General features: G+C 43.1%; 3 protein-coding genes across 3 annotated transcripts; 2 read left to right on the top strand and 1 right to left on the bottom strand.

Annotated features, from left to right (window-relative positions):
* The first annotated feature begins 197 nt into the window (after positions 1–197).
* On the top strand, positions 198–1106 carry LOC128713645 (putative RNA polymerase II subunit B1 CTD phosphatase RPAP2 homolog). Its single transcript, XM_053808508.1, has 3 exons — positions 198–301; positions 383–595; positions 689–1106. The coding sequence occupies exons 1-3, from the start codon at positions 198–200 to the stop codon at positions 1104–1106; spliced, it is 735 nt and encodes a 244-aa protein (XP_053664483.1).
* A 2336-nt stretch (positions 1107–3442) lies between these two features.
* On the top strand, positions 3443–5965 carry LOC128712016 (uncharacterized). The gene is made up of 3 exons (XM_053806910.1): positions 3443–3539; positions 4645–5542; positions 5713–5965. Exons 1-3 carry the CDS (start codon positions 3443–3445, stop codon positions 5963–5965), a joined length of 1248 nt encoding a protein of 415 aa, XP_053662885.1.
* A 1446-nt stretch (positions 5966–7411) lies between these two features.
* On the bottom strand, positions 7412–14030 carry LOC128711363 (RNA-binding protein 39). Its single transcript, XM_053806234.1, has 4 exons — positions 13905–14030; positions 10058–10137; positions 9087–9990; positions 7412–8044 (listed from the first exon to the last, which is right to left on the bottom strand). The coding sequence occupies exons 1-4, from the start codon at positions 14028–14030 to the stop codon at positions 7412–7414; spliced, it is 1743 nt and encodes a 580-aa protein (XP_053662209.1).
* Positions 14031–14541: the final 511 nt, after the last annotated feature.

The raw sequence follows: 14541 nt of genomic DNA, 5'->3' as shown, positions 1-14541 counted from the left end.
AACAATTTAAAATCGTCTTAATTTCTTGGTGAGTTTGAATTTGATTGTGATGCGTTGGATTGTAATAACATTTTCACCGGGCACAATCATCGACTGTCACTTTGATGAGATGATTGTTTACAAAGCAAAGGCTCAATAACAAAAAAACCAAGGCCGAAAAGCACATACCATCGCGCATCACTCCCAAAATTCCAAAGATGTGGCAAGAGGATTTCAATGTTTTCAAAGATGATCAAACTCCCAAAGGTCCGTCCACACAAGTGAACCGAACGAAACTACCCCGACGAGCAAGAAACTTAAGGTTAGTGGTTCTTGGAGCTGTACTTCGAGAAATTTTATCCATTCACCTCACTCGATACCCTCGATATTTGTTTCACCAAAGCGAAGAACAGCTTCAAAATGCTCTACGTAAGAAAAAGGAATGTAATGCCAAGGCACAACGCACGGTAGAAACTTTGATCGAACCGGGACGCACCGATGAAGAATTGCTGACAATGCTAAAGGATATCAACCAGTGCCACATGCAGGATATTATAGAGGAGCGTGCTATTGTAAAGCTCTGTGGTTATCCATTATGCGATAACCCGCTTGCGAAGTAAGTCCAAGTTTGGCTTTCATTTTTCCTATTGCTGATCTGAAAAGGTAACTTTTCTCATCTTTAACTGTGCCCTCTTTCGTTTCTTTTTAGCATACCGAAGCAAAAGTACGTCATATCTGTGTCGAAGAACAAGGTGTACGACATCACGGAGCGAAAGAATTTTTGCAGCGGTGATTGCTACAAAGCGTCTCAATTCATCATACAGCAGATGCTAACGAGTCCCCTTTGGTTGCGCGACCAGGAAGATATACCGAATTTCCGGCTGTTCAAAGGCAGGCAGCTCATTCACCAGAAAATCGATGTAAAGAAACCATTGAAGCCGGAGGACATGCTGTTCGCAGATTTGAAAATTGTAGAACGATCGTACACTCCAAAGGAACAGGAAGAAATACTAGAAAAAGAACTCCAGCAGCAAGATGAATGTGCGATGGATCAGACAGAACAATCTGAGGATGTTGTCGGTGTAGAGGAAGAATTGGACAGTGTGCTTTCGAAGCTAAACATTTAAGGTATAATTTTGGAAAGGAATTGTTATAAAATTTTATAAAAAAATATTAAACATGTGGTACATAAATGATTTTTTTTTCTATAAACTAGATCTAGATCTAGCGAATCCATCAAGGCTTGCTAGTTTCGGGGAATGATGACGTCACTTGCATCTCTTTGACGTTTCGATGTTATTGTTTATCTGCGAGAAGTTGGGAGAAGACGATTTGTGCGGAAAGATTTATCAGTAAAAACAGGTGTAAGTACGTTATAATTTGGCGTGATTTGTGCAACACATAACTCCAAACAGGTATGGGATTGCTGTAGTTTTGTAAATAGCTTTCAATAAGTTGATTTATCTGCATATTATAACGTTATTGAATGAACCATCACGGTGGTACAAGGTGATAACTGATTGATGTGGTATCAGTTAGCTTTGCTTATCTGGTTCGACAACGGAACTGGATTTTTCCTACATACCCGAATATACTTCAGTATTCTTTTCCGACACCTGTTTCTTCAAAAGCCTTTCAGTCATGGTACAAACGTTAATGCTGTCTTTGTAACATGACCTTACTAAAACACTTGGTGTTTGTTTTGTGGGTATTTTGGAAACGGGACGAATGTTAACAATCCATAACACTCTTAAACACAACTAAAGCACTACTTAGGCTAAACCTTTGAAGCGATTGTATTACTGGATGGTATGGTTCCTTCATAATGGAACATTGAGTTGCTTTCATCCAAGTTTATGCAACTACTTGCAACTGATCAAAATCACGACACGTAGATATCATTACTAATTCTGGAACTAAGAAGTGCCAGTTTCAACAGACGCAACAGGTGTCACAATATGCAAAATACTACTTTGTACTTGTACTAAGTATTTAAAAGTTGCCTCTGTCACCTTTGCCACCCTGCCTTCCTGGCATATAGTTATTCGATATAGATATAGTATAAATTTACTAGAACAACTCAAAACTTTCTTAACTGAAATCAATGACTTAAAGCTGTTAGCAGACGAGATTATAAAATTAATAACGCTAATGGAGTGATGAATACAGATACAGATGGTACGTGATGCGAATCTCAACAAAAAAGGAATAATTTTGCAATTGTTTTGTATAGAGTTGTAGTTACGATTAAGTTTAAAAATGTTTGAGCGGAAATACATGTTTGTTAAATTGATTTTAGTTCAATAAGTATTTAAAGTCGTAGCTTATGATTGATAGAAGTGTGATATCAGATCCGCACGTAGCAAATAAGCTTACAAATGTTAATAATAGCAGTTTCAGGTTTGAAACCACAACTAGATCATACGATCGATGTGCCAACGAGTGCGAAAGTGATGATAGTTAGTGTGTGCTTGTCTGCACGCTCTAAAACGGCGGACACTAAATTGGATTCAATTCTCTCCCATTAACCTAACCGATCGTACATTTCACATCTGCGTCGGTTGTTCGTATCTGCGAACCGGTTCCGGACAGGATCACGCACTGATCAGCTGATGGAAAAGGGGACGACAAAGGCAATTTTGCATATATTTTTTGTACATACCTTCAGGTTCATGTGCCCGAGGACTTTGCTCTAGTCCGGCCGTTGATCACTTTCTTTGCTAAGCTGAACGCGCTTCGGTGATCAATCAGCTGTCGATCATAGCTGCCCGGGCAACACCGCATTTGTGTTTGGTGGAACATTATTTTTAACCAGTAGAACATCCTTGGTATGTCGAACAAAGTGGAACGCACTGGAAGTGTCCGAAAAGCAACGAACACGGTGCAGAGATCGTGGTGTCAGAACCTGCTCACGTCTTCAAAAGACTTTTGTTTCATATATATCCTCCCTTTCTGTGCCGTTGCAGGCGCAATCGCCGGTGATGTAGCAGGAATAAAATAACTCCACCACGCCGACAGCACGACGTCGTACAACATACACATACATCGACGGACCATCATTGCGGAAGCGGAGCGTACCAAGCGGATAGTGGAGTCGCAGCGCGAGACGGGGACATTTCCACTCATAAAGACACACAGAGCTCGCGCAAACGCGAATTGCAAAAACGGTTTAGTCGTAAACGGTCCAACAGTCTCAGTTTCAGTCATAGTTAAGCTTTGTCCGGGTGTTGTACACGTTCTGTTGAGGGTCCAATAGCCAACGTACGGGACGCGACTAGAACGGTTTATTCTGAGAGCATTTTTAGAGCGTACGTGCTTATTGCAACGGTTAAACTCAAGGTAAAACAGTTTCGTCTCTAGTTCAAGGACGTGAAAAACAAAAACAAAACAGAAGTATCCACGGAAACGCGAAGGGTTGTGCGGTTTTTTTTTTTGTTCATTTCGGGAGAGGTGTGCATACGTAATGGCGCAGCAAGTGCAGCAAGTTTTCAAGGTCGCTCTAGCCAAAACGGCTGGCCAAAGGGCGATGTCTACCAGCGGTGTCATCGGTACGTTGGACGGTGAGTAAAACCAGGGAATTCGTTTAGATGCTAAACAACATTTCACTTGCACGCGCATCGATCCGCAAGAAATCAAACCGGTTTGCATCGATGCACCGGAAAGCTCTTCAATACGTTGCAAGCGTTGGTGACTGTACGCTTTGTGCTGTTTGAACGGAGTGCGGAAATATTAAAAAAACTGCATTTGCTACAAGTGCAGTTATGTTGACGCAGATTTAATAGGCAGAGGCGTGCACAACAAAGCACTTGTACGGAACATTATTTAGTTACGAACAGTTCCGTAGTTGTAGAACTGCTGATGCTGGTGTAGGATGTTCTTGTAATATTTCCAAGAAATGATCATTAGCTTCGTCTTTTGAGGTGTGCTTCATTAGCGTTATTCTATCTTCAGTATTTTTCATAGTCAGAGTTCAACGAACAAGTGAGCTTTAGTTTAATGGCATATGTGTTGTTCCGCAATTAATTACCGATTGGGCTAATTATGGGATGTGCCTAATTAAAACATAAAATATAATCAAAAGAATTTAGTCGTATAGTCTAAAAGCAAAACAAAATCATTTTATCTTTTATGTAGTTTGTGAAAAGCTTAACAATAGCATGTTATTAAGCAAAACAAATAGCACGTTATTAAGTTACTTAAGTTAAACACGTAGAGTAGTTCACGAATACTTTAACTGAGTTTGATGCATAATAGTCTTTTCAAACTTCCATCGCTTACAGTCACCTGGAATTTGCCGATGAAAAGAATCGCAATAATCAAAAATAGTTTATCTTCGAAAATTTGAATACACAACTGCGTGAATGTACAAAAGTTCATTACGTGACCGAAGCCCCATACATTGTTGCAATCATGGGCTGTGTCTGTACAGTGCTACTGGTTTGATCCGGATACAATTGTGCCGGGAACACGTTTCATATATACCTCCCCTTCGACGCAATTAGCTTCAACGACGCTTTTGTTTATGTTAATTTGAATCTGTTGATGCAAAAAACAACAACTCCAGCGACAAATATTCACACACCCTTAACGTCTGAATGATGTACAATCTTTGCGCATTGTAATAAAACACTCTAAAAGCGACATTGTTGTCTCTCTGTATTGCAGGTTCTGCTACTCCGGTTACAAAGAAATGCGCAACGCAATCGTCCGGGCTGCACATGTCCGTCCAGCGCAGCTATCCCCTGGCGGCCACACTTCCGCTGCCACCGAACATTGATGCATCGGAAACGCGACGCTTTTCGCCGTTGCGTTCGCGTGACATCAATGCTTCGGCGCTGCTAACGCACCAATCGGCAGCACCGGTCGATGTGAGCGCTGTGCCAGCAGTCGGGATGATCGATGTGACGGTGGACATGAGTGGTGGACTGGTCGATCCGCACGTCGCCTCGTACGATTGTACCGGTGCCGTCAGCCTCAACTCGTCCATGCAAAGCAACGTACCGAGCCCGTTCGGGGGTATGCACAAGTTCACGCATCTGAACATGCCGGGCGGTGCGTGGGCACAGGAAAGCAAGTTCCTGTCGCACGAGCTCAACTCCTCGCACTACACCAACCTGCGGCAGGAGGTGCGCTCCGACTGGAGCAGCTACGAGGACCGTCCGATCAAGCCGGAAGGTAGGAAGATGGTGGGTTTGTCGCGTACAGGCTGCTGGTCAAAGGGCGAACCTTTTAGGTCGTTTTCGATGTTTACAATGATGCCAGGTAGACAGGGCGCCGATTGTGGTGCGTTAGGTATAAGGCAGCGGGCCTTCTCGCTATGCTCAACACACTTATTGGCATGTACTTCCGCGACGCTTAATAATAAATCCTCGCAAGCTAACACCACCGCTACTGCAGGAGAACCAAATTCAAAAGGTAATTCCGTGTCTAGTGAGGGACAGGTCTCCGTCTCGCGCAAAGATCGGCTAAAGAAAGCTATCAAGGAGTACGGCTCTACCGTGCTCGTGTTCCACGTGAGCATTAGTCTCGTTTCACTGGGTACCTGCTATCTACTGGTATCGAGGTTTGTACCTTTAATGTATCTGTATCTGGTCTAGCGATGGGTGTCCTCTTGGCCCAGTTTAACACCGTGGGTTCTGCTACTTACAGAAGAGACAGCTCTTGGTAATCTAAAAATTAACATTATCTCTAATGAATTGTTTTACTCTACTTGCCTTGGTTCAACATGAACAGCGGAATAGATATCGTCTCGCTATTGGATCGCATGGGCTGGGGTGATTCGGCGCTCGCCAGCAAGGCTGGTGCCGGTGCCGGCACATTCGTCATCGCTTACGCCATCCATAAGGTGTTCGCTCCGGTTAGAATTAGCATTACCCTTGGTGCAACGCCGCTTATCGTACGGTATCTTCGCCGGAAGGGCATCCTGAAGCCGCCAGCGCCATCAGTATCGTCCTCTGGATCATCAACGCCGCCGGAGAAATCCTAGAAGATATATACTCTTCGTGCTTCGTGTAACGACCGTTAAAAGGAGTGTGGTTTAGAGTGTATATTTTTGTATTGGTAAAACAGTTATCATTCTGTTACACATCCAGCAATAATAAAGTTAAATAGAAATAGTAGATCTTCAATTCGTGTCATTTTGCAATATAGTTATAATATCTGCTCAGAATGAATGATCACATGGAAATGGAAGTATTATTTTGATAGGATACAGCACTTTTAGCTGCTGACAAGGAAATCTGCTTCTAAACATCATTTAAAGCTATTGAAAATGTACGACGAAGATGCATTGGTTGGACAATCAAATCATAAGCAAGTATTTATATGAACAAAAGTTGTGTAGTAGGCGGGACCAAGCTAAAAAACAAAGAAATATTATGAGCTGTGAAAGCAACATAAACGTATGACAACAAATTAAAAGTTTTACAAGTAGTAGATACGATATTTTACTGCTAGTCTTCGGAATTATCAACGCATAAAAAAGACAGCTACAATCAATTAATTTGCACATGTTTCATTTGTCTTTCATATTTTGTCTAAATACAGCACTTAATTATTTTGATACCCATCAGTGTGGAGTACAGTAACCATAAAAACCTTAACTGTTAATTCTTACGATATTTTCAATGACATCATTCCTATTCCTATTAAATTCCCACATTTGGTTTTACTTTCTATTGCTGTAAAAGAGACGTTTTTGCCCACCAGAAGCGAATTTTTCATCACGAGGAACGAACATGAAATTTTAAAGAATTGTTTTTTTTTTCACGATGACCATCGTCCTTACTTCGGTCTCCAGGGTGTTAATTTAAAGCATATTTGACCAGTCGTTTGAAAGTATTACAAGCAAAAACCATCAGAGTTTTTGTAAAACCAAATAAGAATGTTATGTTCGAACACTAATTGCGTTCATTGGCGGGAAAACGTATTAGTGGGAACCAAAAACCTATTACTGATGCATTCATAATAAGCTACGCTGCCAAATTGTTCACCAAACCATTCAAAGGTATTTAAAAAGAATTTATCTCTGCCTGTTACTAGCTTTACCCCAATACCTTTTTTTTCTTTACACCATTCATTCTCTTTACAAACACCCTACACAGGATACGAGATCTTCGCATTGCTGCTTGGGCGCTTTGTTTGTGTGATGGGACTTTCGCTTAATATCACATATCTGCCGGGAAAACAGAAGCTACAAATTGCTCATGTTTACTTATCCTTAATCCTGTCTCTATCCCGTGCATTGAATCTACCATTACCCTTCCGTTGCCTTTCCTGGGCGTGTTCCGGTAGTTTTCTCTCTTACCTTTGTTGTCTTAAAATTTTACCGTAAATGTTGAACTTATTTGTTGGAGACTGTGGTATTAGGAGAAATACTACAATTGTACTACTAGTAATGTTTGCCTGAACGTGCCGCCAAGTGTTGATTGCTTCAACCAGAACGTTTGGGCTGTAGCAACGAAACGGCTTGCGATGCGTCAGGGAACAGGTTGTAGTAGTTGATCAGTGGCACGTATGCCGCTCCAATAACGCGACCCGCAAACCATCGTCCGTGCAGTGCGTTCACCGCGAGCACGGCCGTGGCAATGCTGGGACATTTGACGTACACGTTACCCGAAGGCGATTGCTTGTCGACGTACACATGCTGCACGCCACCGTGCTTGTTGCACTCCTCTATCACATCGTCCTGTATTTCGAGATCCCAGCTCGGGTTCGTTTCCGTAGCTGGATCAAACATGTTCGACAGCAGGAAACACTGGGTAGCGATCGGTGGTGACTGATGGATCGGTTGCTGCGGTACGGGCTGTGGTGCGGTTGCCAGCAGCGCATCGGCCGCAGCACGAGGTACGGCAAGCCCGGCACCTTCGGCCAGCTTGAACATGAGCTGCAATCGTCCTGTTGCGCCGAGCTCAATGCCACTGCGGTCCATTTCGTCCGTATCTAACGAGGCGTGCGTGGTGACATCCAATCGTTCTGTCACGTTTCCTACCTTCATCGGACGACCGGCCAGTTCGAACCCGTTCAGTTGTTCCAGTGCTTTTTTGGCATCATCGGCATTATGGAACTGGAAGAGAGAAGAATTGATTTTCAGTACTTTCTATCACGCAATGCGATAAGGGGGACATGTAGCTGCGTTGTGGATTAATAATATATCTGTACGATCTCACAGTGGGAACAATTGAATTTCACTGTAGATAAGCAATCTAAATGTTGCAAGATCCGAAATTTTCCGTAGAAAACCTCTTCGTTAATATTGCATACCTTTTCCCCTCGATTGTAAACCAACAATCACAATCAAGTCAAGTAGTATGCTACCGTGAATGAAGTAATTCCAATTTCATTAACCTAGGAGTTTCCAGGCCGTTCATATTTAGTATTGTGTCTAACGTATCTTTTAAGAATTGTTATTCAAATCATGAGTTGACTCTTAAAATATTCATGACTTCGCATAGATTCATTCATTCATAAATGCATAAACCCATTGTCTATTTGAAGATATATGAATCTAGACTCTCATTACTAGTGTCATCAACCTGATTCAGAACGATGAATCTGAATAATTATTTGAACAGCATGAATGAATTTAAATCCCCATACCAATCCTCAAAGATTCATGAATCATCCGAGGAGCTTGTCCGCTTTGGACTCCTCGGTCATCGGTTGACAATCTAACATTTCGCTAAGGGCTTGATCCCCCATTGATCTGAGGATTCATGAATCTTTTGAGAATCGATTCCATATTTGAATGACTCCTCGTTAAAGATTCATGTGAATAACACTTATCGAAAGATTCATTAAGCACAACACTATTCAATACAGTTGGCAAAAAATGAGGCGAGTGCATAAATGTGAGATCTCACCATTTGAAACGACTGAACTTCAGCAAGAAGAGCAATCAAAGTTCGGGCAAGAGCTATTCCTGAGCTGCACGAAGTACAGAACAAGAAACCCATTCCATTTAGCATACCTTTGCCCCTCGATTGCAAACCAACAATCACAATCAAGTCAAGTAGTATGCGTTGCAACTCTGCACTCTTGGGAAACGGTTTAACAGTATAAATGATTCATTCTAAAACAAAACAAAACATTCTTCAACAAAAACTCACCGTAATAAACCCGTAGCCTTTCGAGCGACCAGTATCTGCGTCCATGATCAGCTGAATGTTATCAATTTTGCCGAATGGTTCAAAGATGCCATTTAACATATCTTCCGTGATGTTGAAGTGGAGCGAACCAACGTACAATCGCATCGGTCCGGAAGGATTTTTCGGCGGTGCCGCTGGCGGTTGGCTGGCCATTCGGTTCTTTTCTGCCTGCGTATGTTGCACACTGATCGGTATTCCGAGCAGCTTCTGGCCGGAAAGCCCGAGTGCCAGTGCTACCGATTCGGGATCCTTGAACTCAATGTAAGCGATACCCTTGAATCGCTTCGTTTTGTTGCACGTGATCAACCGTACGTCCCGCACTTTGCCTACGCTCGAGAAGAACTCTTCCAAATCTCGCGCATGTATGCGCTGGGACAGCTGCATGCAAAAGACGGTACGCGCATCCCGATCCTCCTGGGTCATCTCTTCCAGTGGAGAACGGTCACGATAGTAACCACTGGAACCGCCTCGTCCGCGGCCACGGTAGGGTTTCGGTGACATAGAGCGGCGACCTCCCCGTCCACGGACACCGTCCCTCGAACGGCTGCGACGACGGAAGTCCCGTTCGCGTGAACGACGCCGATGGTCCCGTTCACGAGATCGACGCTTTTCCACCACTTCCCGGCGATGATGTTCGGTTTTCACGCGTTCTTTCTCCTTGGGGCGATCTTTAGAACGATCGCGACGCGCTGGTGAACGAGATTTGCTTCGTTCCTTGCTGCGACGCCGCTCCTTGTCCCGGCTCCGACCCGGCGATCCCGAACGATGTTTTTTCGTACGTCCTTCTGCTTCACGCTCGCGTGGTTGTTCACGGTCACGATCCCGTTCGCGTTCTCTATCGCGCTCACGTGACCGGCTACGGTGGCTGTGGAAGGGAAAGAAAAACATAAAATAAAACCATTCTGGATATCTTCTTACTCTGCGTTACTCACCGAGACGATTTACTGTGGCCATTTTCCTTTAGCTTCTTCTCACCATTAGTGGAACCGTTTGCTACGGGTGATGCATCATCCTGAAGGTAATGGCATGGGTTGATTTGAATGCAGCATTGATGTCGGTTGATCGGACGAGCGCACGCACGTCGCACAAAATCGTACCGAGAATATAAGGTCGTATTCGAGAAAATGAAAATGGTGCATACGGGATTTGCATTGAACGGTAGAGGGTTTGGTTGTTTTTTTGGTGTTTAATTTTCAGCAACAACAGACGATCGCGTTGTTCATGAGACACACGTTAAAGGAACGTAGAGTGACAGTGATGAAGTGTAAGAGAAAAAAAAAGATAAAAATAAAAAAAGAAAGGGAAAGAGAAGAGAAAACAACGAAACAACGGATTAATTGAATTCGTTTGCATTTGCAACAGATTGGTGCACTCCCTCGTGGAATGCAGGGAATGGTCTCAGAGTTGCGGCAGACACAGTAATGCCATCCGTCCCGTGCGTGCGCGCACGAGAACGCACTCAAATCCACACACGGCAGAAGTAATATGCAAATATAAGAGAAAACAGATTCAAGATGGAAGACAACAGATGGAACCTTATATCAGCTAGCAAGTCAGTCGATTTACGTCCACACCACATGACGAGACGGGGCTCGCTGCCGCGCTGTTCGGTTCACCTACGCAGAAAAAAACAAAACATATAGGCTTGTGTTTGATTCCGCCGTTACATCGATTTCCAACAAGCCTCCTCTATCATTCTATAATGCACCGGGGTTCCGGCACAGGTTCAATCGATCATTTCGTCTTCGGCAGACCTGGTTCTGCGCAACGGGCAGGTAGAATGGTTTTGAGCGAAGGTTGGAGTTCTGCAATAACAACACATTGTATTCTGTTATGGGGGACACACAAACTTACGTTTGAGGATTGATTCTTTGCAAATTCGTTGCAATTTCATCATTATTAGCAACAGGTTAGCGGGACCTATGTACGTATGTACAGTTTACTTTCAGACGTGACGTGTCCTGGCGAAATGCACAATGCTATGCCATAGGCCATCCGCGGGAGTTATCCACGCAATCAAGAGCAATACATCTGCAAAAGGAAAAACAATGCCTTTAGCGATTGCTCGCGTAGCGAAGCAAAGAACCAACAAAGCACGTATCTAGAGCTTGCTTCTTAAGGTTGTACGTAATGCATATAATCCAGATGCGTCTGACAGAATTACCAATGACGGGCACATACGCATCAGAGACCATATGTCACCGTAGCGAATGGCATCACGCATAAAGCCGGCCAATTTGCATTTAAACACATCAGCTGGTTACGGCATCATCAATTCATCGATCTGTAAAGAATCTGTTCAAAGTTGTCATAGATCACACACAGTAGCATCGTCGTCGTAGTCGTCGTTGTCTTCGTCGCCATCGTACGATGACGAGCGCAGCTTCACACCGATGGGTGGTGGGTAGGGATGAGGAAGTACTCATCTTCCTTTGCCTTTTGGGATTCCAAATGAGCCGAGAGAATTTGCACGATACTATGGAATTTGCCACACATGCCCAGGGCCACCCGACCATTGAAACGATCGCGAACCTAGAAATAATCTATAGATTCGTATTAAGGTGGAGAGAGAGAGGGAAGCCAGTCGCTCCCAACGGACACCAACGGCTGCACCCTGGGCTTGCTCGGGGATCCTGGTGGCTTATCGCGATACAGGGAGGACACCTGTAAAGAGAGCAACGGACGCAACATCGAAGCTATGGTTCCCTATTTTTCGTTGCTTCTTGTACTCGTGGTTCCAGACGATTAAATTCTGCCAAACTGCCGATTAACCTAGAATGAGCAAATACTAAGGCACGCGCGCGTCCCTCACGAGTTTGGGAACCGAACTTTCATTTCCCGGCATTGACAACAAAGGTTACACGTTGTGATCGTTGTTAGTTTCTAATCGTCATAACTAAGGTACCCTTTTTCTGTAGAACTACCCAGGAAATGTCGTGGTATGGGCCAACTCAAAATAAATATACTAGTAAGGTACGTTACGGTGCGTAAGCTGCTGATGCTTTTATCTATCCAGTACATGAGCACGATCGGGAAAATAGTTTCCCCTTTGTGCTACCAATCTCAGTACGTCCTAGCAGGGAAAGATCATTTCTTAGCCACATTCTAGGTCGAAAAGTATGCGAGACAAGTAAACGAGACAAACATTTTCGTGGACACTTGCCGCATCGCATCGATCACGTTCTGCGATGGTGACCAAACATTCGGTCCTATATTCTGTTTTGTTTATGGGTTTAAGCGCTGTGTGGTTATATCGAGGATATCTAGAACAATACGAGCAAATTCTATGAAAGTCCAGTTTGTGTCAACTGGTTTCGAAAAGCAAAACGGAACGGGAGGAGGTAGGAGAAATCGAAACTAAACAATAACGGCATGAATCGTAGGGTCGTAGTGAGAGAGATTCACGTTTTCTCACGATCCTCGATTCGTTGCCCATATTTGTTTGCTTGCATATATGACTAGCCTTTTGTGCGTACTTTATCTTGATTTTGGGTTTCCTTCGTATGTTGTCTATCCCATCAGGGCAGGGGATAATCCTTTGCGAAAGGACGGGAATATTAATGCGAGCGCTTGCGGTTTCTTGATGCGTCAATCGTGACTGATCAATAAATATAGCTTTTAGTGTATTTTTTGCCTACTTTTATTCCAACCAGCAGGCACAGAGCAGCCTTTACAGAGATCAGCCTAGAAAAATAAAGAGAAAGTTCCACTTTAATCACATTGATTCGGTCGTACTTTGCTGGCGGTCGGTAAGTGTATTTCTTTTATTTTCTAAACGGAGAGAGTACGAGAACCGCGAAAGTTATCTCAAAGGGAGGAAGTGTGATGCAAAGAAATAAAAGAACAAACGATAAGATGTAGAAGGGGGCGGGATACGAAAAAAGGACTGCGAGAACATGGATGAACGGATTTTCGAAGATGGGGAATACGGTTTTTTATTGGTTTAGGTTAGGCGCGCGCGAATTGTGACTAGAACTTTGGACTAATTTTTAATTTCGTATCCATAATATTTGGCAATATTTGTGGAGAGGGGAGTACTTCGTAGTATTATTTTGATATTTGCGTTTTTCTTGTATTAATTGGGTATGTACCTTTGTTTTGGAAGCTGAATACACACACTCTCTGTACCAAACTCATACCGGAACCTGACATTAGTATCGTCTATAAAATGCAGAAACGAGGAAAATTCATGTCATTTACCTTTTCGACAATTTGCAGTGTTTGAGTTGGTTGGTTATAATGGTTGTTAATTTACATATAATTATTATATTGCTCAGTTCTCAGTTCCTTTCAACAGCACTTACATGCTACGGAAATCATACAGTACGGTACAACAGTGCTTGATGATTAACTGTTAGGAGCTTATGACGGAGAACTCCTTTGCACTATCGTACATATGTTGGAACATGAAGAAACTAAGTGTACTGCATTAATCGAACAGATGAAAAGGAAAGGCCAGCCAATGCAAGGACAAAAAGGTAAAATGAATGTTGCAATATCTCTAACTTCCGGGGTCTGACGAGCCTCCGGATCAGCTGTCTCTTTCCTTTCCATCTGAGGGTTCGGCAGCGCGATAGAGCAATGTTTGATGTGTCTTGCATTGAGCAATACGCACGAACACACACACAAATCGCTAGCTTTTTTTGTTGGAACGTTTACAGTGCGTTCTCGAACTTACAAATCTCTGGCGGCGAAAGGAGCACGAGTAGTAGAAACAGGATACTAAAAGAATACAATCACACATAGCACAACCTAAGTTCCGATGCGATTTGCACTTACCTCCTTTTTGTAGGGTGCTTCTAGCAGGTTCAACACCTCGTTATTGAGTTCGTCATCCGCCGCCATCTTGTCCGAGATGTGGTGCTCTTTACGTGTTTCGTGATCGTAAAATGTGCTACTTTTCATTCCGCGTACAAACTGCTGTTGTAAGCTGTGCACTCAATCTACTGCAGTTACCGCGGGTTCAGCAAACGATTCTCTATGCGTACGTGGACAATTTACACCGTTAATGTGCTGATAAATAGGATAAATTTACGAATGAATTCCACTGCTAACTTTTGTTGAAATCTGATGAGGAAACAAGATGGCGCTCCGTACGAAAGCTGAACTACATTTGACATAAGCGAAAATGAGCGTTACGTTGATATCGACGGATTGATTTCTCAAAAGGTTGCGTTTTGTCGTTGTTTTTAAACATGACGGTTAGAATTTGGAAGAATTTTATTTTTTACTATTACAAGAAAAACACAACATATTTTATAAAATAAGGGCGATGTTTATTAATCAATGAAAAATTAAATTACAAAAATATGACTTTAATGCATATTGCCAACATAAAAAAGTTAATTGTTTATCGGTGTAATCGCAATGCTAAATTGGAGAGTGTGATTGGTGGCATAAAATGGAGCTGCTGAAC

The sequence above is a fragment of the Anopheles marshallii genome, chromosome 3 (genome assembly GCF_943734725.1).
Source record: "Anopheles marshallii chromosome 3, idAnoMarsDA_429_01, whole genome shotgun sequence".
Classification (NCBI taxonomy): Eukaryota; Metazoa; Arthropoda; class Insecta; order Diptera; family Culicidae; genus Anopheles; species Anopheles marshallii.
The sequence above is the reverse complement of the archived record's forward strand: the minus strand, read 5'-3'. Positions and strand labels throughout refer to the sequence as shown.

What these genes read in the sequence shown, in the direction of transcription:
- LOC128713645 (XM_053808508.1), top strand. Translation starts at nt 198, where the DNA reads ATGTGGCAAGAGGATTTCAATGTTTTCAAAGATGATCAAACTCCCAAA. An exon ending in CGACGAGCAAGAAACTTAAG is followed by an intron (nt 302 to 382) that starts GTTAGTGGTTCT and finishes GTTTCACCAAAG; the next exon opens with CGAAGAACAGCTTCAAAATG. An exon ending in TGCGATAACCCGCTTGCGAA is followed by an intron (nt 596 to 688) that starts GTAAGTCCAAGT and finishes GTTTCTTTTTAG; the next exon opens with CATACCGAAGCAAAAGTACG.
- LOC128711363 (XM_053806234.1), bottom strand. Translation starts at nt 14,030, where the DNA reads ATGAAAAGTAGCACATTTTACGATCACGAAACACGTAAAGAGCACCAC. An exon ending in GGCCACAGTAAATCGTCTCG is followed by an intron (nt 9,991 to 10,057) that starts GTGAGTAACGCA and finishes TCCCTTCCACAG; the next exon opens with CCACCGTAGCCGGTCACGTG. An exon ending in AAGGCTACGGGTTTATTACG is followed by an intron (nt 8,045 to 9,086) that starts GTGAGTTTTTGT and finishes TCTCTCTTCCAG; the next exon opens with TTCCATAATGCCGATGATGC.
- LOC128712016 (XM_053806910.1), top strand. Translation starts at nt 3,443, where the DNA reads ATGGCGCAGCAAGTGCAGCAAGTTTTCAAGGTCGCTCTAGCCAAAACG. An exon ending in TGTCATCGGTACGTTGGACG is followed by an intron (nt 3,540 to 4,644) that starts GTGAGTAAAACC and finishes TCTGTATTGCAG; the next exon opens with GTTCTGCTACTCCGGTTACA. An exon ending in TGCTATCTACTGGTATCGAG is followed by an intron (nt 5,543 to 5,712) that starts GTTTGTACCTTT and finishes CAACATGAACAG; the next exon opens with CGGAATAGATATCGTCTCGC.